At 44.7% G+C, this 25,390-nt stretch overlaps 1 protein-coding gene across 2 annotated transcripts in view; it reads right to left on the bottom strand.

The window, feature by feature from the left end:
- The window catches only part of dscaml1 (Down syndrome cell adhesion molecule like 1), a 605,093-nt gene that overhangs the window by 248,282 nt on the left and 331,421 nt on the right, over positions 1-25,390 (bottom strand). For both annotated transcript variants that reach the window (XM_080214516.1, XM_080214517.1), the window contains exon 4: positions 8,521-8,667. In XM_080214516.1, the coding sequence (XP_080070642.1) occupies positions 8,521-8,667 (147 nt within the window). The remainder of the gene's footprint in view (positions 1-8,520; positions 8,668-25,390) is intronic.

Here is a 25,390-nt window from a genome sequence, read left to right as displayed (position 1 = left end):
TTGGGATAAAGATACAAAAGTCTGAGGTCACATACCAACCGACTCAAGAACAGCTTCTTCCCTGCTGCTGTCAGACTTTTGAATGGACCTACCTTGCATTAAGTTGATCTTTCTCTACACCCTAGCAATGACTGTAACACCACGTTCTGCACTCTCTCGTTTCCTTCTCTATAAAAGGTACGTTTGGTCTGTATAGCACACAATAAACAATACTTTTCACTGTATACCAATACATGTGACAATAATAAATCAAATCTTTTGGTTTTAGATTCCAGCATCCACAGTAATTTGGTTTTAGACCATCTTGAGTAAGGTTTGGTGAGTGGAGGGGAGAGAGTCTATATTCTAAAGGCAAGTGTATTGCTGGCTTTGCCAGGACTGCAAAGTATGGTCAGCTTTCGAGCTCTTATGTTAAAACAGCATTATCCACCGCTGATTGATCGTGTGAAACACGGCAGGCGATTTATCAGGACGCCACATGGCTGAGAGGAGCAGAATTGGGGGGAAGGAGAGCCTGTGTCACACCGCTGTGTTCTCGCAAATCAAACACAGCTCTGTCTGAATCATTAAACATTGCGGTTGGATTCTGTCCCACTGTTAAACACGACCCCCCTACTGTACCAAGAGAAAATAGCCCCTGTGGAGAAACAGTTGGGTCCTTCATTCTGACAGGCCACATTAAGGTCTCTCTGTTTACTGCATGAACACCCATTGAGAGGATACATCACAACCTTGGCCTACATCCAACTTAAGGACATACATCTGTGAGATGTGGTGGCAAACATCAAAAACTTGTGCACCCCATTTGTCAGTCCTTTTCTGACATGGCTGATGTTTAATTTGTGTATTATTATTTCCCCCCTCACCCACCCACCAGCTTCTTGGCTACCAACTCAAAAACATCTTTTGTAGAAGAATATAATCCATTGACTGAGATGTGTGGAGCTCAGTATCACAGGAAACAGTTGTGGCAGCATCTGTAAGGAGAGAAAAGAGCCGTCGTCTCTCACTTTCTCTCCCTTTTAGCTCGGACAAAGGGTCATCTGGGCTCAAAATATCAGCTCTTTTCTCTCCTTCCAGATGCTGCCAGACCTGCTGAGATTTTCCAGCATTTTCTCTTTTGGTCTCACGCTCCACCATCCACAGCAATTTGTTTTTATCACGTGGGATAGTTCTCAATTTTAATTCATTCGCAGGATGTCTGTATCACCTTGTCCATCCCAACCGACACAAGTCAGCAACTTGTTAGCTCAACCATTTCAGTGTTAATCCAACTGCAGTGGGTCTGGAGTCACAAACAAACCAGGTAGGTGTGGTAAGGCCGCGCCTGGAGTACTGTGTACAGTTTTGATCTCCTTATTTGAGAAAGGATGTACTGGCACTGGAGGGGGGTGCAGAGGAGATTCACTAGGTTGGTTCTGGAGTTAAGAGGGTTGGCTTATGAGGAGAGACTGAATAGATGGGGGCTATACTCATTAGAATGCAGAAGGAGGGGAGGTCATATAGAAATATATAAGATTATGAAGGGAATAGATAAGATAGAAGCAGGGAAGTTGTTCCCACTGGCAGGTGAAACTAGAACTAGGGGGCATAGCCTCAAAATAAGGGGAAGCAGATTTAGGACAGAGTTGAGGAGGAAAAGGGTTGTGAATCTGTGAAATTCCCTGCCCAGTGAAGCAGTTGAGGCTACCTCATTGAATGTTTTTAAAGCAAGGATAGATAAATGTTTGAACAGTAAAGGAATTAAAGGTTATGGTGAGCGGACGGGTGAGTGGAGCTGAGTCCACAAAAAGATCAGCCATGATCTTATTGAATGGCGGAGCAGGCTGAAGGGGCCAGATGGCCTACTCCTGCTCCTGGTTCTTATGTTCTTATAAGGGCAGATTTCCTTTCCTCAGGTGTGTTTTTATAACAATTCAGTCAGTACATAGGGGAGAATCCTCCAGCCCTTCCAGCAGCAGGACTTCCCAAAGTTGACCCCTGCCCCAGATTTGGGCGAGGAATGCAAATCGCCAATTTCGGCAGGACTGGAACACCCTTCAGCGGCTGATGGTGATCTGCTTCCACTGTGGGAAAACCTGCTGTAGAGGGGGGATCCGGATTTCCAGCCAAAATCACCAGTTTTCAAGATGGCACCAGAGTGTGGCAACTTCTAGCGAGCTATCTTTCACTCTCAGTCTATGCTTTTAAAACTCTACTCTAACTCTTCTAAACTCTCTAATAATATTCTATTTCAATCTGATCTTTCTCTACACCCTAGCTATAACCGTAATATTATATTCTACACCCTCTCATTTCCTTCTCCCCTATGTACTCTATGAACATTATGCTTTGTCTGTATAGTGTGCAAGAAACAATACTTTTCACTGTATCCCAAAACATGTTACAAAAATAAAACAATTCAAATCATTATGATACTAACTCTTTGTTTTTTATTTTATTGAATTAACTAAAGTTAAGTGCCCCAACTCTCTCTGTGACTCTGTGCAGACTGTCTACAATTCCTGCTGCCTCAGCCTTGCAGTCAACATAATTAAGGACCTCACACACCACGGACATTCTCTCTTCCAACTTCTTCTGTCAGGAAAAAGATACAAAAGTCTGAGGTCACGCACCAAGCGACTCAAAATCAGCTTCTTCCCTGCTGTTGTCAGACTTTTGAACGGACTTACCTTGCGTTGAGTTAATCTTTCTCTACACCCTAGCTATGACTGTAACACTACATTCTGCACTCTCTCCCTTCCTTCTCCATGAATGGTATGCTTTGTCTGTATAGCACGCGAGAAACAATACTTTTCACTGTATACTAATACATGCAACAATAATAAATCAAATCAAATCAGTGTGTTTTGAACACATGTCTATTGTATTACTAGTTAAGGCCTATCTGGATTACTAGTCGAATAACATAACCACTATGTTACCATTCCCTAGAATGCAAAGATGAATTCGTGGAGAAACTAGATGAACAAATAAGAGAGAAAGAATGAGGAGAATACTTTGATGAGGTTATAATAAAAGAAGCTCATTGTGGTTTTATCCTGGATAAAGAAACGCTGGGCCGAATGGCCTCCTTCTGTGTTATAAATCCTTTGGGCACATTGTCATGGAGAAATAAAAAAATTCACAACTCCACAGAAAAATACTGAACATGAGATAGAACACAAGTTGAGCCCTCTATGTTACATGACTGTAATCAATAAATAATTATTTGGATTGCTTGGAAGCTCTGGATTTGAAAATGATTTTATAATTTGCAGTCTTTTTGCTGAGTGACCAAGTTAAGATATTATATCATTTCTGCAATGTGCTCCAAATATTTCTTTCTAGTTTAAGGTGCCCACATTACTGTTCCATTACTCCTGCCGCGATGGGGATTTTCAAAATGCCACCCCTGACTTCTCAATTGGTGTAGGAGACAACTCACACAAACTCAGAGTTTAATGTACTTTCTGTGCCATTTAGAACTTTACTTACAGAAAACAATCTTTCAAAAACTTAGGATCACCATTTTGTTCAAAACTATTCTCAATAAATTTTGTTCATCACTGTTTCCTTATTGGAGGGTGTAATAACTCCACAGAGGTGGAAGTCCCGTCACCAAGTTACTTTATTCACACCACACATTTGTACATAGTGAGTTCTCCAGTTGCTCCCTGTTGAATGCAGGCTGAGAGTCTAACACACCAGCTTTAAATAGGGAGCATGAGGCTCCCTGATTTAACTATCAATTAGGACTCAGATAGTTCATACTCTAGCAAGCCAATCTCATTAACTTGGCTGAAGTCACCACAGAGAAGTGGGGAATAGAGCTTCAAACTCCAGGAGGTTTCACAGCATGGTGGCATAGTGGTTAGCACTGCTGCCTCATAGTGCCAGGGACCCTGGCTTGGGTCACTGTCTGCGTGGAGTCTGCACATTCTCCCCATGTCTGCGTAGGTTTCCTCCGGGTGCTCCGGTTTCCTCTCACAATCCGAAAAAGATGTTGGTTAGGAGCACTGGCCATGCTAAATTCTCCCTCAGTGTACTCAAACAGGTGCTGGAGTGTGGCAACTGGGGGATTTTCACAGTAACTTCATCACAGTGTTAACGTAAGCCTACCAGTGACACTCATAATTAAGCTTAAACAAAACTTTCCTCCATTTCCAATTCTTTTATTAATGTCCCAATAATTTATCTCCTGGTTTGAGACAGATTGGTTTCTGGGGGCAAAATAAGACCTGTACCAGCAGCCATGGCAAAATCAGCCAAAAGGGAGGATTTAACGCGGAAAGACCTAACCAGAACGTCTTTCACACTGTGGGAGGAAACCAGAGCACCCAGAGGAAACCCACGCAGACACAGGAAGAACATGCAGACTCTGCACAGACAGTGACGCAAGCTGGGAATCGAACCTGGGTCCCTGGTGCTGTGAAGCAGCAGTGTTAACCATTGTGCCACCATGCTGTCCTGCTTGAAGCTGCTTCCGATGCATTTACATTCTTCCCTAAATAAAAAGTGATCTACACTGTCCACAGTACTCCACCAGCATCTTGTACAACTGAAATATAACCTCCCTACTTTTGTATTCAATTCCTCTCACAATAAATTGTAACATTCTATTAGCTTTCTCAATTACTTGCTTTGCCTGTATGACAGTATTTTGTGACTCATAGTCAAGGACACCCAGATCCCTCTGCACCTCAGAGCTCTACACTCTCACACCATTTAGACAATAAGCTTACTTTTTATTCTTCCTGCCAAAATGGCCAACTTCACTTTTTCCATTTGCTAGATCTTTGTCCACTCACTTAATTTATCTATATCTTTTTGTTGGCTCCTTACGCCCCAGCACTGATCCCTGTGGCACACCACTCATCACACCTTGCCAACTTGAAATAGACCCATTTATGTCTACTCTTTGCTTCCTGTTAGAAACATAGAAGGTAGGAGTGAGAGGAGGCCATTTGGCTCTTTGAGCTATCGTCCAACTCAACAGTCAAATCCTACTTTCTCCCCATAACCTTTGGTCCATTCACTCCAAGTGCTATATCCAGCTGTCTCTCGAATGCATAAGCCAACCAATCTTCAATACATGCCAATATATTACCCCAAAACCATGAGCTTTTATTTTCCACAATAACCTTTGATGTGGAACTGTCTTCTGGAGATCTAAGTACAGTACATATTACTTCCTCAAAATACTCCAATGAGTTGGTGAAGCATGATATCCCTTTCACAAAACTATGTTGACTCTGCCTGACTCTCTTCGGTTTATCTAACTGCCCTGATGTAACTTCATTAATAATAACGTCTAATATTTTCCCAAGACAGATGTTAAGCTAACTGGCCTGTAGTTTCCTGCCTTCTATCTTACTCTGAATACTTTCTATCCAGAATCTCTTTTGTTGTTCTACCTGTGTTGTTGATGCCTACATGGACAGCTGGGTCTTCCCCTTTCTCTCCTGGCACCTGACAGACAATACAGCCTTCTTGACTCTCACTCTTTGTTGCAAGGAATAGTGTCAATCCGCCTCATTATACTATCCCGTGCTACCACTACATTCCTTTTTGCTCCCCCTCACTTAAACAGCTTCCTGTATCACCGTGTGATGGTCAGTTTGCTCAGCCCCCACTCGCATCCAAATCCAACTGAGAGTACTTCAAACCTATTGGACAATTGTGGAGGCTGACACTCCTGCACACTGTGCCCATTTAAGTACCTGAACTCACAACAAGGGGTGACAATATGTCACAGTGATTAGCACCATAGCCTCACAGTGCCAGGGACCTGGGTTCAATTCTCAGCTTGAGAGACAGTCCGTGCGGAGTCTGCACGTTCTCCTCGTGTCTGCATGGGTTTCCTCCGGGTGCTCCGGTTTCCCCCCACAGTCCAAAGATGTGCGGGTTAGGTTGATTGGCCAATGCTAAATTGACCCAAATTTCGGGAGGAATTAGCAGGGTAAACATGTGCAGTTATGGGGATAGGGTGGGATTGTTACTGGTGCAGGCCTCATGGGCCGAATGGCCTCCTTCTGTACTGTAGGGATTCTATGATTCTATAAAATCCTATTCCCCCATCATCCCAATGCTTGATAATGGCTCCTGGCCAGCTAAGAGCTTGACTTCAAAATTCTCATCCTTATTTTGAAATTCCTCCATAGTCTCACCCCTCCCCATCTCTGTAATTCTCTCCAGAACAATATTGTATTACCCTCCAATTCGGACCTCTTGTGCCAACTATATTCCCAATCTTATTCCCAATTATAACTGCCCTTCTATTAGTGACCGTGCCTTCAGCTGCCTATCCCTAAGTCCTGGAGTTCCTTCCCTATACCTCCTCGCCTTTCTACTTTGCTTTTTCTCTTGAAACCTACCTCACTGACCAAACTTCCGGTTATCTGATCTCAGGAGCGAGATTCTCCAGCCTCCCAGCCGCCTGTTCGCTATCAGTGGGAGGTGGCGTGTTGTTTGCCAGCGGTGGGATTCTCTGGTCCCACTGCTGTCAATGGGAATTCTCACTGACTTCATTGAAACCCCACAGTGCAGGATGAGGCCATTCAGCCCATCGAGCCTGTACTGACAACAATCCCACGAAGGCTCTATCCCCGTAACCCCACATATTTACCCCACTAATCCCGCTAACCTAAGCATCCCTGGACACTAAGGAGCAGTTTAGAATGGCCAATCAACATAACCCTGGACTGTGGGAGGAAACCGGAGCACCCGAAGGAAACCCACACAGACATGGGGAGAACATGCAAACTCCTCACAGACAGTGATCCAAGTCCGGAATTGAACCCGGGTCCCTGGATCTGTGAGGCAGCAGTGCTAATCACTGTATTACCGTGCCGACCGTCACATCACCTCACGCCAGTGGGAAACCCGCAGATGGGGGTGCAGGGCCGGCAGGACTGGAGAACCCTGGCAGCGTGAATCCCGGAGAATTCCAGCCTATATCTCCTTACATGGCTCAGTTTCATTTCCTAATGCTCTGGTAAAGTGTCTTGGGGCATTTCAACATGTTAAAAGCACCATCTAAGTGAAAGTAAAAGAGAAAATGCTGGAAAATCTCGGCAGGTCTGGCACCATCTGTAAGGAGAGAAAAGAGCTGATATTTCAAGTCCAGATGATCCTTTGCTTAACTTTGACGAAGGATCATCTGTGCTCGAAATATTGGCTCTTTTTTCTCCTTACAGATGCTGCCAGACCTGCTGAGATTTTTCAGCATTTTCTCTTTTGGTTTCAGATTCCAGCATCCGCAGTAATTTGTTTTTATCTAAATGAAAGTTATTATTGCTGTTGCTGTATACGGTGGGTGTTAAATGAGAGACAGCCTATCTTGCAGAGTTGAGTTGGACAGGGACTAAGGTAAAGGTTTGGGACCGGTCCACACTCCCTGCGAGCACTTCACACTGATTTACTAAAATGTTGTGCATCTGATTGTGTGGAAGAACCATCCTGATGCCCAGCAAACTGGTCCTGGCTGCTTTAACACGGGGCAGCGAAGATAAATAGCAGGCTAGGCGGGTTAGCATTTTGTAGTGAGACATACTCCTGGAGGGTTTCCCTGTCCTGTCCCCATTCCTACCACCATCTCCAATATTGTTATAACTGAGAGACAAAACTCTTCAAAGAAAGTCAAACGAGCTTTTCGTTTTATGATGGTTTTCAGATTTTCCTCCTGAGGTCATGTGCAGCCGTGTCCAGATCAAAATCATAGAACAACGCAGTGCAGAACGAGGCCATTCGTTCCCATTAGCCTGTGCTGGCTGTTTGAATAAACGATTCAAATAGTCACCTTCCCCTATCCCTTCTCAATGCCTTTTTGACTGAATCTACACCCTTTCAGAAACTTAATCATTGCCTGCAACAAGCAATTCTCACATTCCCTCTAGTGTTCCTTGTAAATTATATTAAATCTTTCACCCATCTGTCAGTTTCTTCCTTATCTATCTCTTGTCAAAACCCTTCATTAATTTGAGCAGTTGTATCAAAATCTCCTCTTGTTGTCTCTGTTTTCAGAGAAGGTCTCCCTTCTCACATCTCTCCACTTAACAGAAGTCTCGCATCCCCAGCACCATTCCGATAAATCTCCCCCGTACCATAGAATCATAGAAACCCTACAGTGCAGAGAGAGGCCATCTGGCCCATCGAGTCTGCCCAGGCCCTACCCCCATATCCCTACACACTTACCCGCTAATCCTTCTAACCTACGCATCTCAGGACACTAAGGGGCAATTTTAGCATCGCCAATCATTTTTGGACTGTGGGAGGAAACCAGAGCACCCGGAGGAAACCCATGCAGACACGAGGAGAATGTGCAAGCTCTGCACAGTCAGTGACCCAAGCTGGGAATCGAACCCGGGTCCCTGGAGCTGTGAAGCAGCAGTGCTAACCACTGTGCCACCGTGCCGCCCACCCTCTCCGGATTCCTCAGGTTCGTCTTTCCTTCCTGGGGATATCGGGGTAAACCTGAACGTCTGGCACCATTGAAAGACAAGATTCTAAACGTTGGCATGAACAGCAGGCGAGGCTTACCGGAAACAGAGAGTCGGGCTCCATTGCTCTGGCGTGTTTCCCCACTGTATTTATGTCTGGTGATACACCTGTACGTAGACAGTGCGTCTTCCTTTTGTACATCGGATATGTACAAGGCTCCATAAGACGTGATGTGGAATCTACTCCCTGGAGACAAAAAGAAAAGAGAAACTTCATTCAGAATCTTGCCAGCATTCGATGTCAGCCAGTTACAGCGTGGATCTCAGGCGCCATTCTGCAAAAACACTCTGACAATAGCCTGAGAAGTCACTTCAGCAATATCTGAAGCAGCTATCTTCCTGTAATTCTCATGTTGGTAAATAGCAGGGCAAAGATATTGTTCAGTAGGGTGGGAGAGATGGGGGTGCCTGGACAAAAACTGGGGTATTTTTACATTTATTCTTCCATGGGATGATGGTGTCATTGGCTAGGCCAGCATTTGTTGCCCATCCCTAATTACCCCTGCACAGAGAGGCTCGTTCGGCCAGTTTAGAGGGCAATTAATAGTCAACCACATTGCTCTGGGTCTGGCGTCATATGTCAGCCAGACCAGGTAAGGATGGCAGATTCCTATAGGTTATGGGGAGGAAGCAGGATTGAGCTATTGAGTTGGATGATCAGCCGTGATTGTGATGAATGGTGGAGCAGGCTCGAAGGGCCAAATGGCCTCCCTTGCTCCTATCTTCTATGTTTCTATTTCCTTCCCTAAAGGACATCGGTGAACCAGACGGATTTCTACAACAATCGATGACGGTTTCATGTTCACCATTGCCTCTGTCAATTTCAGATTTTTATTCTAAATTATTAATTGAATTTAAATCCCACCAGCTGCCATGATGGGATTTGAACCCACATTTACCCATGAATTCACTCATCCTCTCAATTACTAGCCCTGTGACATCACCACTATGCCGCCATCGATATTCACAGGTCCCGTCTGGTTTCCAGTTATAATGAATTAGGTGCTTTGATAGCTTGGCAGGTTTATCCTGTAAATGAAAGAAGTTACATTTCCCTAGCACCTTTCACATCCTCAGCACATCCCAAACTTTCACAGCCCATTGAGTTAAAGTAGTCGCTTGTGTAACATAGGAAACACAGTGGGCTGACTTGAGCAGAGCAAGCTCCCACAAATGACAATGGCACAAGCATATTTTTAACACAGATTGAGGGAGAAATACTGTCCCAGACACTGGGGAAACCTCACTTCTCCTCTTCAGAGGGTCCTACAGGATCTTGTACATTTACTGAGACAGCAAGTCCACCTCATCAGATTTGACACTTTACTTGACTTCCACTAATTCATAGAATCCCTGCAGTGCAGAAGGATTTGGGCCATCGTGTCTGTACCGACCACAATCCCACACAGGTCCTATTTCTGTAACTCCTCATATTTACCCTGCCACACCCCCTGACACTAGGGTTAACTTAGCATGGCCAATCAACCTAAACCACACATCTTTGGGCCATGGGACGAAACAGGAGCGTCCAGAGGAAACCCATGCAGACACGGGGAGAACGTGCAAACTCCACAGGCTCACAGAACGGCATTCTCTGTTGGCCTCGGATGGGATCTTATGAGCCTCAGATGGCAAGGTGGTAAAATTCCAGCAAATGACTCTATAAGAGGTCCCACAGTTTCTTCAGAGTCTTGGGCTTCTGGGTCAGTCATTGAAGATTTCATAATGAATGGTTTGTTTTAGTGGGCTCGGAGCATGGGACAGTATTCCAAGCAGAGCTTGAGCTGGGAGGAGGAGGAGGGGTGAGTTTTGTTGAGACAGGTACAAGATGCCAGTGTTGATCAACATGACTCCATCTTTTTACCCTCGGCGTATCAGCGTTCGTCACTTTCTATCCAGCAGAACAACAACTTGCATTTCCACGGCATCTTCAACATCAGAACATCTCAAGGGCCTTCACAAGGACTTAATCAGGCATAAAATGAAACTGAACCAGAGGGAAACTCTCTAGGACAAAATGTTGATCAAAGTGCAGAATAAAAGCCCCTTGTTTCTGTAACATCCCATAATTGTACCATACTTTCCCTCTTGGTATCATTGCTGTTCCTCACACAGTCCAACCTGGTGACCTCTCTCTGAGTAAAGGTGATCATTTGCTCCCATTAGTGCAGAATTATGAACAGAAATTTGTCCATTAGATACTGGACTGAGAGTGTTCCAAACTCATTCCAGACAATCGCAGTTCAGAGAAAGGAAACCACCTTCTCATCTGTTTGTATTGCATTTCAGTCCGAGTCCCATGGGTGGGAAGAGATTGTGCAAACCAAAATGTGCCACCCAGTTACAGCTGCTTGGCATTCTTTAACTCAGGAGCAATCCTGTCACTGAAGGACATTAATATTCAGCATCCCTGTCATTCCTCTGCCATGATACATTTCCTCGTTCTTAATCACCAAAGATGTGATGAGATGCATTTTAACACAATTTGAGGTCTGTAATGACAAGATAAACTGCTTGCGCAGCAATCCAGTGACTTCACTGTCACCAGCCCCCCTCAATTCTGTTGCAGCCTCATTATCCACGCAGACACCATCCTGTCCCCATATATAGAGAACGTTACGTCAGTAAATCACTCGGGGAAATATATTCCACTTCAGCTACCAATGAAGATCACGGAATCAAGGAATCTCCTTATTTCTTGCCTAGCACCACACCGGAATAGAATTGCTCCAAACATTCTTTCAATTTGCATAGATGATTTGGAGTTGGGGACCAAGTGTAGTGTGTCAAAATTCACAGATGACACTAAGGTGAGTAGCTGAGAAAAGTGTGCAAGGGACACCGAAAGTCTACAAAGGGATATAAATAGTCTAAGTGAGTGGGCGAGGGTCTGGCAGATGGAGTGCAATGTTGGTAAATGTGAGGTCATCCATTTTGGTCAGAATAACAACAAAATGGACTATAATTTAAATAGTAAAAAATTGCAGCATGCTGCTGTGCAGAGGGATCTGGGTGTCCTTGCGCAAAAATCTCAAGGAGTTGGTTTGTAAATGCAGCATGTAATTAAGAAGCAAATGGAATTTTGTCCTTCATTGCTAGAGGGATGAAGTTTAAAAACAGCGAGGTTATGTTGCAGTTGTATAAGGTGCTGATGAGGTCACACTTGGAGTATTGTATGTAGCTTTGATCTCCTTATTTGAGAAAGGATATACTGGCGCTGGAGGGGGTGCAGAGGAGATTCACTAGGTTGAGTCCAGAGTTGAGAGGGTTGGGTTATGAGGAGACACTGAGTAGACTGGGGCTATACTCATTGGAATGCAGAAGAATGAAGGGGGATTTTATAGAAACATAAAAGATTATGAAAGGAATAGATAAGATAGAAGCAAAGAAGTTGTTTCCACTGGCGGGTGAAACTAGAACGAGGGGTCATGGCCTCAAAATAAGGGGAACAGATTTAGGGCTGAGTTGAGGAGGAATTTCTTCACTCAAAGGGTTGTGAATCTGTGGAATTCTCTGCCCAGTGAGGCAGTTGAGGCTACCTCATTGAATGTTTTTAAGGCAAGGATAGATAAAGTTTTGAACAATAAAGGAATTAAGAGTTATGGTGAGTGGGCGGGTAAGTGGAACTGAGTCCAAGAAAATACCAGCCATGATCTTATTGAATGGCTCCTGCTCCTAGTTCTTATGTTCTTATCACCTCTGCACAGACTGCGGGTAGTCAAGAACAAAATACATCACGAGATCCAAGTAACATCGATAAATCATTCACAGTCATTATTTTGGTTTTTGGCTTCATTTGAATTCCTTATTGGGCCCTGCCTTGAAATAGGAACCATCCAGAGAAACTTATTCTACATCACACTCTCAGACTATCCATCACATGCTCCAGTCTCTACTAGCTCAGTGTCCTCCAGCACCCAGCTCACACAGTTTCTTGCCCAGCATCATGCTTAAGGGATTCATCACGTCATGGCTGTGTTATAGGTGACGTGGTGGCACAGTGGTTAGTCCTGCTGCCTCACAGCGCCAGGGACTTGGGTTCAAGTCTGGCCTCGGGTCACTGTCTGTGTGGAGTTGGCACATTCTCCCTGTGTCCGCATGGGTTTTCTCCAGGTGCTCTGGTTTCCTCCCACACGCCAAAGATGTGTGGGTTAGGTTGATTGGCCATGCTAAATTGTCCCTTACTTCAGGGGGATTAAGAGGGTAAATATGTGGGGTTACGGGGATAGGACAGAACCTGGGTGGGATTGTTATCGGTGCAGGCTCGCTGGGCCAAATGGCCTCCTTCTGCACTGTAGATTCTACGATTCTATGTTATCTTATGTCCTTGCTAAAGCCAGTCTCAGCCATGGCTCAGTTGGAAACACTCTTGCCAATGTCACCAGCACTCCTCAATGTTATTGCAGCCTCATTATCTGTGCAAACACTATCCTGTCCTCATATACAGAGGAAATACACTCTAGCAAGAGTGTCACGCTGGAACAGCTTCACAAGAGGGAGGGAGAAAGACTCATGTGTATTCCTCACCAGTGAGCTCACCCTTATGCCACATGAGTTACCCTGGCAGCCACCTACGACCGTGTATCTCTCTTTCTTGTAGGTAGTAAAATACAACCCAGAATACAGCTTCATGAGAGTGAGAGAGAGAGAGAGAGACTAATCAAAGTTAATTTTAAAATAATTTATTCAAGAATAATTCCAACCATTCCAGGTTTCAGCACCAAAATCAAGGTGGGGGACTACTGAGGAAGCGCTGCACCATTGGAGCTGCCATCCTCACATGAAACAAGGCTCCATCTGCCCTATAGAGTAGATATAAAAGCTCCCATGATATTATTGCATCACGGTGGCACAGTGATTGGCACTGCTGCTTCACAATACCAAGGGCTCAGGTTCAATTCTGGCCTCGGGTAACTGTATGTGTTGGGTTTGAACGTGCTCTTTGTGTCTGCGTGGGTTTCTTCCGGGTGCTCCGCTTTCCTCCCACAGTCCAAGGCTGTGCAGGTTAGGTGGGTTGGTCATACTAAATTACCCCTGAGTGTCCCAGGATGTGTAGGTTAGGGGGATTCAATGTGTGGGGTTGTGGGGTAGAGCAGGGGTGAGATGCTCTGTTGAAGAGTTGGTTCAGAATTGATGGGCCGAATGGCCTTCTGCTGCACTTTAGGGAGTCAATGATTCTATTTCAGAGGAGGACAGGGGCGTTATCCCTGGAGACCTGGGATTTTGCTGTATACAAATTGGCTGCCATGTTTCCTACATTACAACACTTAATTCACCAACTGCAAAGTGGTTTGATGTGCGCTGCGCTGATATATGATATATCAAAGCACTATAGGATTTTTTTTATTTGCTCTGCTGAAGAATGCCAAGGTACATGGGAGGGCATCTCCATGGTTGCCAATGCATCAAGGTAACATATTCATAATCATTGCCAGAATATCGAAGCAGATGGGAGCTTGACTCATGGCCGAACAAGTGACAAAACAAAGACAGCTTTTCTTTTTAAGAAATGAAATATGGATTACAGAACTTTGCACACCAGACCAGATTGGCAGGAATTGTAGATCAATCTCCTTGCCATGGTTGAGAAAAATCACAGGGTGATTGACAAACAAAAGTATTTCTTTTAATTTTCACTGAAGAAATCGCTCTTCATCTCTGTTTTAAAGGATCATCCCTTTAGCCTGGTTTTAGTTTTTCCTACTAGTAGAATCATAGAACCCAACAGTGCAGAAAGAGGCCTTTCGGCCCATCGAGTCTGCACCAAACACAATCCCACCAAGGCCCTACCTCCCTATCCCTACACATTATACCCACTAATCCCTCTAACCTACACATCCCTAGACACTAAGACGCAATTTCTTAGCGTGGCCAATCAACCTAACCTGCACATCTTTGAACTGTGGGAGGAAACCCATGCAGACACGAGGAGAATGTGCAAGTTCCACACAGACAGTGGCCTGAACTGGGAATCGAACCCAGGACCCTGGAGCTGTGAAGCAGCAGTGCTAACCACTGTGCTACCGTGGAAACATCCTCTTCGCATCCACTCTATCCAGGCCTTGCAGTATCCTGTAAGTTTCAATAAGATTCCCCCTCATCCTTCTGAACTCCAACGAGAACAGACCGGGAGCCCTCAGCCGTTCCTCAGACGACAATCACACTCAGCAGCTATCTAATCGGAAAGTCCGAATGTGGCAGCTTGCTTTCAAATCTGTATCCTAGCTGCCTCTGTGCCTTGCATCACTGTGCTACTTCTTTTCCTTGGGCGCCCGCAACAGCACGGCAATGTCAACAGGATGAAGAAGATAATTTGCGGTGCAGAACAATAGTCACAGCATGGAGTGAACCCGGCACACAGCTGTCAGTCACGCCTGCCCCTGGGTTAATGTCAAAGCACGGACAGCATCAGGTGTACATCGCAGCGCTGCAGCGTGTAAATTGTATCCTCGGCCAGTAGCTCGCCGCAGGATGCCACATACCCCCACCAACCCAGAGGCCACTCAACACCAGGGCCAGCAGTGGTGGGGGGGGCATCTGCTCAGCAAACAAGGCGGTCAGCTGGACTGCCAAAAATTTGGTGGGCGACGGGGGTGAGAGAAAGAGGGGGAGGGAGGGGAGTTGCAATAAATGATTTATGAAACTATGGTCAGTGAGGTTTCAATGGAAGGAATGAGAAATCTGGATCGCAGCTACTGACATACATTCGGATATATTTTGCGGCTTTTCCCAGATTTTTCTGTGATGCTTCTCATCCAGTTTATGAGGCTGTTTAGCAAATTTCTACGTCCTCATGGCTATTCCAAGACTGCGAACCGGAAAGTAATACCAAGAACATAATTTAATCTAGCCCACTCTATCATAATGATTATCGATAGCGTAAATTGCACATAAAATCATTTAGTAACTTTTGTATGTAACATGTGAACCACATTAGACAAAGGTGCATTTTATCTGCGAACAAGAATGTACAATCTGCCTCATAACATCCTCCTTTTCCAAGCAAAATAAATCACAGAATCATAGAATCCCTACATTGCAGAAGGAGGCCATTCGACCCATCGAGTCTACACCGACCACAATCCCGTCCCAGACCCTATCCCCGCAACCCCACACATTTATCCTGCTAATCCCTCTAACCTACACATCTTGGGACACTAAGGGTCAATTTAGCATGGCCAATCAACCTAACCTGCACATCTTTGGATTGTGGGAGGAAACCGGAGCACCCGGAGGAAACCCACGCAGACACGGGGAGGATGTGCAAACTCCACTCAGACAGTGACCCAAGCCAGGAATCGAACCCAGGTTCCTAGAGCTGTGAAGCAGCAGTGCTAACCACTGTGCCATCTGCCCATAATTATAATCTGTAATTATAAATTCAGAGCTTTTATTTGAACATTTTTATTTGATGCACAATTACCAAAATTAAGCGTTGGGGGAGGTGCGAGGCTGAACATTCATTTAGCGCAAATTCTACGTTTACACCAGCCCCGTGAAAAGTATCGAACAAGAATGTGCCATCAGTCCCGTAACATCCTCCTTTTCCATGCAAAATAAATCATTGAATATAGAAACACTACGGTGCAGGAGGCCATTTGGCCCATCAAATCTGTACTGGAATCTTCCGGCTGTTCACGCCAGCAGGATTCTCTGGTCCCGCAGCAGTGACGGGGATTTGGCTGGGCACCAAATTCTCCCTCCTCACTGGCAACGGCGAGCATGAACGGCCAGAAAAACTCCGATCCCTGGCATTGCAAGCTGAGCAGCGCCAGGCAAAAAAATTCTCCGCAGATCCAGAGGATGCCCGGTCCCACCTGACCATCCCACCCAACGCTTTCCCGCTGTTGTGCCTCTTCTTCATCTTTATTGTCAGAAAACAAACAGCTTCTTGAAAAGGCCTAACACATAAGATAACCGAGCAGAGGAAGTCACTGGGATTAGCTTAATCCCTCCAAGGAGCTGCTGCAAATATCAATTGTGCATGCGTGACGTGAATGACATTAGTCTTCGCACGTGTGGGCGTGAGAGAGAGAGAGAGAGACAAAGAGAGGAAGAACAATAACGAAAGAGAAAATAAAGAAAGACAAAAAAAAACAGAGGCACAAAGTACAAGCTCAAATCCAAGTGACTGCCCGAGAATCCAAACCAGCGTATGAATAAAAAAAATAAAAATTAACTTCCGATTCAGAACCCTCTGAAAACATTTTATTCAGCCCCCTAGATATTCTGTTTCTTGTGTGGATTGAAAAGGAACTAGAACAACTTTGATACAATTGTTAAGTGACATGTGGGTAGAGATTGGGGTGAAGTTATTTTAATTGAGGGGGGTATAACCAGGGGTTCTCTCTTCCAATTACCTGTCAAACGAACACTGGTCTAAAAGGTACACTTCTGGATTAAATGAAATCTTGGCCATCAAAAAGCTTGTTGGTGCTGTTCAGACGCACGCACAAATAAATTAGCATTTGGAAAGGTGCCAGAGGGCACCTGACACCTTCCAGAACGACATCTTAGCTCAGAACAGGCCATGAGGAGAAATAATAGGATTTTAAAATTGAGAAAGGGTTTTATAATGTAAATCGAGAAAAAACAATTTCCTCCGCTTGGGCAGTCAGTCACGAGGGGTCATCAATTTAAATTGGTTACGAAATAACTCAGGAGCTAAAAAGAATGTTCTTTTTACATATAGGAGCGAATTTTTATCGAGTCAGGTAAAAATGGCAGCTGGGACTCCAATGTGGAAGTTCTGCCCCGATTGCCAAATTATCCAAGTGTTACGGGCAGGGGGAAGGGGGTGGGGTATGCTTCACATTGGCAGGCAATGCAAGGTGATGCATTTTGGTAGACTGAGTCAGGGCAGGTCTTATTCAGTTAATGGTAGGGCATTGGGGAGAGTTACAGAACAAAGAGATCGAGGGGTACAGGTTCATAGCTCCTTGAAAGTGGAGTCACAGGTGGGCAGGGGTGGTGAAGAAGGCATTTGGCATACTTGATTTCATTGATCAGAATATTGAATACAGGAATTGGAACATCTTGTTGAAGTTATAAAAGGCATTGGTAAGGCCACACTTGGAATACTGTGTACAGTTCTGGTCACCCTATTATAGAAAGGATATTATTAAACTAGAAAGAGTGCAGAAAAGATTTACTAGGATGCTATCAGGACTTGATATTTGAATTATAAGGAGAGGCTGGATAGACTGGGACTTTTTTCTCTGGTGTGTAGGAAGCTTAGGCTTGTTCTTATAGAGGTCTATAAAATAATAAGACAGACAATATCTTTTCCTAAAGATAGGGGAGTCTAAAACTAGAGGGCATAGGTTTAAGGTGAGACGAGGAGATACAAAAGGGTCCAGAGGAGCAATTTTTTCACACAGAGGGTGGTGAGTGTCTTGAACAAGCTGCCAGAAGTAATAGTAGAGGCGGATACAATTTAGTCTTTTAAAAAACGTTTCAACAGTTACATGGAAAAGGTGGGTTTACAGGGATATGGGCCAAACACGGGCAATTGGAACTAGCTTAGGGGTTTAAAAAAAGGGGCAGCATGGACAAGTTGGGCCAAAGGGCCTGTTTCCATGCTGTAAACCTCTATGACTCTATGACCAAACATCCATTATTACTGTTTTGGGTAATGAATGTTCCTTGTATTATCTGAACAGCATTTCAGTTGAAATGTACCTTAGTTAATATGTTACTTGTTTAGTTAAAGTTCCTGGTTATTTAAATAAAATACCTTGTTAATTATTCACTTAAAGTGAGTGTCAAGCCTTTATGTTAATGAACATCTAACCATTAATTAAGAACAGATAACACCCTCCCAAATAATTATAATTACAACGCCAGATAAATGGGATTAATTTCTGTGTCGTAATGGTCGGCACAGGCTTGGTTGGCTGAAGAGCTTGTTTCTGCGCTGTATTGATCTTTGTCTTTGTTCTTTGTTATTTGACAAGGGACTACATAATGTCTGGAAGCAAAATAAAAATGAGCTCCAAAGTTTGCTAAGTAGAACAACAAAGTTCCATTGTAAAGTGGACACAGGCACTGTAGATGTCAGCTTTAAATACCAGGGTAAATAATCTGAGTTTGACTGAAGGCATCCAATCTTTGGTCAACTTTTCCAATCATTACTTTGTCCTTATGAACATCTGCAATTGAGGGGACTTGGTAACTCTTGTAGAGGCAGAGATGGTTGAGCAACTGCACAGTGGTCTGCAGTTGCCCTTCTCCATGCTGAATGAATGATGCCCATTATCTAATTTCATCAGTATGAATCCAGTAATTGAATCCCTAGTTATGTTGGGATGCTATCATCAAAGGCATTGTTCTGGTCATTAATGAAGATGAGGAACACAGTAGGATCTTGGTTCAGTGAGGAGCTATGGGGCAGCTGTTATCATGAAATGGAAACACCCATTTATTATATCCCAAACATTGTGACCTCCTTCAATCTGGTTTACTGTATTCACTGATCCCAATGCAGTGTCCTCTATATTGGGAAAGCTAACTTCAAACTGGGTGACTGCTGTACGTCTTCACTCTGTCAGAAAGCGTGACCCTGACCTACCAGTCACTTGCTATTTGAACTCAGACTCTCAGTCTCATGCCCACATGTCCATCCTTGGCCCCCTGCAGTGTTCCAGTGAAGCCCAACGCAAATCGGAAAGGTAAGACCTCATTTTCCGATTAGGCATGTTACACCCTTCTGGGTTCAACATGAGGGCAACAACTTTACACTGTGAACTTTGCCCTCCATCTCGACCCCTTTTTTTTGGTTCTCTTGGAGTACACCAATACAACAACATTGCCCCTCTCCCAAAGGGCCACTTGTCATTAGTTTTGCTCCCTCTGAACATTGACCTTTATTTTCCTATTAATATATTCTGCTATCTTACCTTTATGCCACTATTGACACTTCCTTCAGTCCTTAATCCCACCATTAACCCTCTTATCTCTTGCTACGACAACTTTGTCAATCTTCTCCCAACTCCAACCTATCTTGGCATTTCCCCTCCCACTCCATCAACAATATAGGGATATAATGGGCGGCACAGTGGGATCCAGGTTCAATTCCTGGCTTGGGTCACTGTCCGTGCAGAGTCTGCATGTTCTTCGCATGTCTGCATGGGTTTCATCCAGGTGCTCTGGTTTCCTCCCACAGTCCAAAGATGTATGGGTTAGATGGATTGGCCATGCTAAAGAGAGTAACTAGGGTAAATGCATGGGGGTCATGGGATAGGGCCTGGGTGGGATGTGGTTGGTGCAGACTCAATGGGCTCCTTCTGCCCTGTAGAGTTCTATGATATAATTCTTCACAATGCTATCCCTCTTCAGTTCCGAGGAAGGGCCATGTGGACTCCAAACATTAATGCTGTCTTTCTCTCCAAGGAGGCTGCTGGATGTGCTGAGATTTTCCAGCACTTTCTATTTTTATTTCAGATTACCAGCATCTGCAGCACTTCGCTTTTATTCAATATCCTTCCAATTAACAAAAAATATATTGGGTGGGATTTTCCGGCTGCGCTCACCTCAAAACCGGAAAATCCCACCCGAGGTCAATGGCCCTTTGCAGGGTCCGGACCTATTCCCACCACCCCTCGGCCACCCCCCAGCCCACTGCAATTCTTGTTGCAGGCAGGGTGGGAAGATTCCCCCAGGGTTCATAGAATCATACAGTGTAGGAGATGGCTATTCGGCCCATCAAGTCTGCACTGACCATAATTCCACCCAGACCCTATCGCCATAACCTTATGCACGGAAAGTGAAAGAGAAAATGCTGGAAAATCTCAGCAGGTCTGGCAGCATCTGTAAGGAGAGAAAAAAGCTGATGTTTCGAGTCCAGACGACCCTTTGTCAAATTTGCTTTTATAGCTTATGTATTTACCCTAGCTAGTTCCCCTGGCACTAAGGGCAACTTAGCAGGGCCAATCAACCACCTTCCACATCCTTGGAGATATATTTTCTCACCACCATTCTCTGGGCCTGAAAACCTTAGTGGGATCAGAGACAGGGATTGAGGGGTTTGGGGGAATGCATCCCAGCACTCACCATCCAATCGGCCCCATCTGAAAAAGCTCCAATGGATGTTTCTTTGCAAGTGGCTTCTCCATGTGTAACAGAGAGAATTAGACAAGGTGAGAAAGAGAGAAAGATGAGCAGAGAGAGAGATCTGGCAGACATCTTCAAATAAACTCAAAGAGATAGCGCATTATTTATTTATGGTCATAATTCACCGTAGGCTTGTGAGTAATTGCTGTGTGATCTCTTGCAGAATGCAGACTATTGCGGTGTCTAATACAATTACACAAAAGCTGAGGAAAGGGCCAGACAAGAGATAGCAAGTGGGAGAACAGGAATTTTTAAAAATTGGTAAAAATGAATGAGAGAACAAAAAAGTGGGGGTTGATTTCCTTTGGTTGCTGTGTGTAACATTATAAACAGACGCCGAAAGGTTTTCTTGGTTGGATATTATAAGAACTTGGATGTGTGTTGAAAATAAATGACCAACAGGTTTGTTTGGTATCACGAGCTTTCAGAGCACTGCACCTTCCTGATGGAGGATCAGCACTCCGAGCTCCAAGTAAACCTCCTGGACTTTAACCTGGCCTTGTGAGACTTCTTACGGTATCATCCCAGACCAACGCCATCATCTCCACATTGTGAAAATAAACTCAGCAAAAATTTCATTCCAAATGCCCAACAGGTGAACTATATAATTATTTGTTTGCAGCCTCACCTCATACAATAACTTGAGGGTCTCTCTCTCTCTCATGCATAAGGAAGAAGCCTGTCAGGGAGCACTGTGGTAATGCTACTGGACCAGTAATCCAGAGGCTTGTACTAATGATCTCAGTGACATGGCAGCCAGGGGAATTTAACTTCAGTTAATTAAATAAATCTGGAATAAAAAGCTAGTATGGTGATCATGAAACTACTGAGTTGCTGCAAAAACCCATCTGATTCACTAATGACCTTTGGGAAAGAAAATCTGCTACCATTACCCAATCTGGCCTTTTCATGACTCCAGAGCAAAAGCAAGGTTTTTAATACTCCGTTCAATCTTTTCTCAGTTGGTCACAGGACAGAGGCATTGCTGTTGAGGCCAGCGTGTATTACCCATCCCTGAATAGCCCTTGGGAAGGTGGCACTGAGCTTCTAGCTTGAACCAGTGTGGTCCATCTGATGTGCAAGTACACCCCACCATGCTGATAGAGAGGAAGTACCAGGACTTGACCCAGCGAAATGAAAAGCTATATCTTCCCCAAGTCAGGACAATTGCGTGGCTTAGAGAGGAATTTGCAGTTGATGGCGATACCATTTTAGGGTGGCATGGTGGCACAGTGGTTAGCACTGCTGCCTCACAACACCAAGGGACCTGGGTTTGATTCTGTGTGGAGTTTGCATGTTCTCCCCGTGTCTGCACGGGTTTCCTCTGGGTGCTCTGGTTTCCGCCCCAGAATGAAAGGTATGCAGGTTAGGTGCATTGGCCATGCTAAAATTTCTCGTAATGTACCCGAACGGGTACCAGAGTGTGGCAACTAGGGTATTTTCACAGTAATTTAATTGCAGTGTTAATGCAAGCCTACTTGTGACAATAATAAACTTCAAACTTCACCATTTGCCAGCTGTCCATGGCCTTCTAGGCAGTAGAGTTGAGGATTTGTAAGGTGCTGTCTAAGGGGTCTTGCTGCAGTGCATCTTTGTAGATGGTACACACTGCTGCCATTATGCACTGGTGGAGGGGGGTGTAACTGTGATTTACTTAAGGTATACCAATAGACATACTGGTTAGAATTATAACTTGCATTCCATTATTACAGTAAGAAGTCTCACAATACCAGGTTAAAGCCCCTTTGTGTCAGGGGGACTAGCTAGGTTAAAGGCTTACGGTTGCAGGAATAGGGCTTGGGTGGGATTGTGGTTGGTACAGACTCGATGGGCTGAATGGCCTCCTGTCGGGTTCTTTGGTTCTATGAACTGACCCGATTGGATGTAGGGGACATAACTAAGTCTAAGTGGCATCACGGTTTATTTTCTGACCTTTAGTTTGTCGGTCAGGAGAACTCACTGGGCACCACAAATAACGTCCCCGTTTCAAGAGTCTCTGTTGTTTTTAAACTGGACTTGCAGCGCCCAAGTCGAACGTTGTGCCCAGGGCACTGAAGCAGCCAGTCAATGGAGGACAGCCAGCAGCACCCACGCTGCCCTGTGCCTGCCTTCCACCAGCAACGTCCCGTCAGCAAAGAGCGCGCGTACAAACCAAGACGTTGCTGGGCATTCTTCACTTCCTGCGAGATTGTCGGAGAGCATCATAGATTCCCCTGGCGCACCTGTCAGCCGTATCCTTTTACAAGCTGCACTGGTTCCTCCCCGATTTATTCAAATGCATTTCAGATGATGATGTGATTGTACTGTGCACCACGGCAGCAGGATGCTGGAGCGCTTCCACTCCTAACGCTATCTCCATCAGGAAGGAATCTGACAAGCACTGTGTTGGTAGCCTAGACCTCAATTAAGAGCAACTATCTGCTGTACATAGGGAAATCACACTAAACAAACAAGGAGCTCGCTCACACATCGCACACTCTCCGGCAGTTGATTATCTTGTCATATTTTCTATTTACCCTGTAGACTAAACTGGTAAAACACAAAAATAATTCTGTGCACCATTCTGTTTTACCGTATATACTGGTATTTGAGGGCAGTACGGTTTTTGGAAGGGGTGTGAAATAGTTCAAACCACCTTTTATTGAAGAAACCTACCATGGCTTATTTCGTGTAGAGATATTTTCATATCTAGCAAACACTGGCAGCCAAAAAATTCTGGCCATCAAATTTAACAGTGGCCCAGTGGTTAGCACTGCTGCCTCACAGCACTAGGGACCCGGGTTCAATTCCCGGCTTAGGTCACTGTCTGTGCGGAGTTTGCATGTTTCCCCCGTGTCTGCGGTTTCCTCCCACAGTCCAAAGATACGCCAGTTAGATGGAATGGCCATGCTAAATTGTCCCTTAGTGTCCAAATATCATAGAATCCTACCGTGCAGAAGGAGGCTATTCGGCCCATCGAGTCTGCACTGACCACAATCCCACCCAGGCCCTATCTCCAAATGTGTGCAGGTTAGGTGGATTGGCCATGCTAATTTGTTCCCTTGAGAGGGATTTTCCCATCATGCCTGACACAGGAATTGTAACAGGCAGGGGGGAGACCATGCAAAGATCCATTGACCTCGGTCATGATTTTCTGGTTTTGGGGCAAGTGCAGCTGTAAATCTTGCTTGTAATGTGCCAAGATGTGTAGATTAGGTGGATTAGCCGTGGTAAATACACAAGATAGGGTGGAAAGGAGGATCTGGGTTAGATGCTCTTTCAGACAGTCAGTGCAGACTCAATGGGTCAAATGGCCTCTTTTTGCACTGTAAGGTTATGGTTACGTGATTCTGATCCCTGCAGGGTTGGGAAAAGGGTGAACAGCCATTGTTGCTCTCTAAAACAACGGACAAGGGATGGAAGCCAGGTAGGCACGTGGAGAAAGTGCAAACTCCACACAGACAATGGCCAGAGGCCGGAATATACATCCCCTGACAACAACATTTAAAAAAAAGTAGATTACCAGGTCACTGTGCTGTTCATAAATGTGTTGCCACATTTCCTAAATTACAAGTGACTACATTTGAAAATTGCTCCATTGATTGCGGGGCACTCTGGGACATCCTGAAGTAGTGGAAGGCGCCATGTGAATTCAAACCTTTTTGTCTTTCTATTAGAGATCCGGCCACAGACAATCGCGTCCTCTATGAATACATTTAGTTCTTCCAAACTCTAACTCGACAGAACAGAAGCCGCACTGACTCACTTCGACTGGATTTTCTCCTCTCCTCACTCAACATCTGATTTTAATTATCAAGCCTACAAATAACTAGTGTTGCCTCAAGAGATTTTGTGGCTAGGAGCTGATGAGAAACACAAACACTGTCGTCTCCTACCCCGTCAATCTTAGCACTGCACGAATGTGAATAAGTAAAGGAAGTGTTTATTGTTGGCTCATTATGAAGAGACAGGACACAATGCAAGAGTATAAAGCATTCCCCGTGGAACTGTCTCATAGTCCTGGCTGAAATTTACCTCAAGGATAAAGTACCCTGTCACTCTGAGAGACAGCTACCATCCTTCATATCCTTTACCTACTTACCACCCTTTTGATCTCAGATTATAGGCATTAACTAGTGTCCAACCTAATTAGGTTCAGGCCCACATGGGTGTGCACTCTGTTAAAGCAAATCCTGCTGATGATGTTCTTTCCTAACTTCATGGTTCCAGCTTCTGAAAGCACTCACATTCCTCACACTCCAGGAGGCAATTTAGTCTTTTGAAGGGAGGGACAAGTTTTAAAACTTGGGGTCTTCAGGCACACTGACAGTTACCTGATGGTTAACCTTGCAAACACCTCTTCACTGCATGTAGAGGTCCACAAAGAAAGCATTCTTTCCGGTTATATCACAGCATTGTAATGGGTCCTGCTCTGCCAACGACTGCAGGGAACTACAAAAGGTCGTGAATGTAGCCCAATCCATCACACAAACCAGCCTTCCATCCATTGACTCTGTCTACACTTCCCGCTGGCTCGGCAAAGCAGCCAGCATAATTAAGGACCCCATGCACCCCAGACGTTCTCTCTTCCTCCTTGTTCCATTGGGAAAAAGATACAAAAGTCTGAGGTCATGTACCAATCAACTCAAGAATAGCTTCTTCCCTGCTGCTGTCAGACTTTCGAATGGACCTACCTTGCATTAAGTTGATCTAGCTGCGATTGTTACACTACATTCTGCACTCACTCGTTTCCTTCACTATGAACAGTATGTTTTGTCTGTATGGTGTGAAAGAAACAATACTTTTCACAGTATGTTAAT

The sequence above is a fragment of the Carcharhinus amblyrhynchos genome, chromosome 29 (genome assembly GCF_965287045.1).
Source record: "Carcharhinus amblyrhynchos chromosome 29, sCarAmb.v2.hapA, whole genome shotgun sequence".
In the NCBI taxonomy this organism is placed as follows: Eukaryota; Metazoa; Chordata; class Chondrichthyes; order Carcharhiniformes; family Carcharhinidae; genus Carcharhinus; species Carcharhinus amblyrhynchos.
The sequence above is the reverse complement of the archived record's forward strand: the minus strand, read 5'-3'. Positions and strand labels throughout refer to the sequence as shown.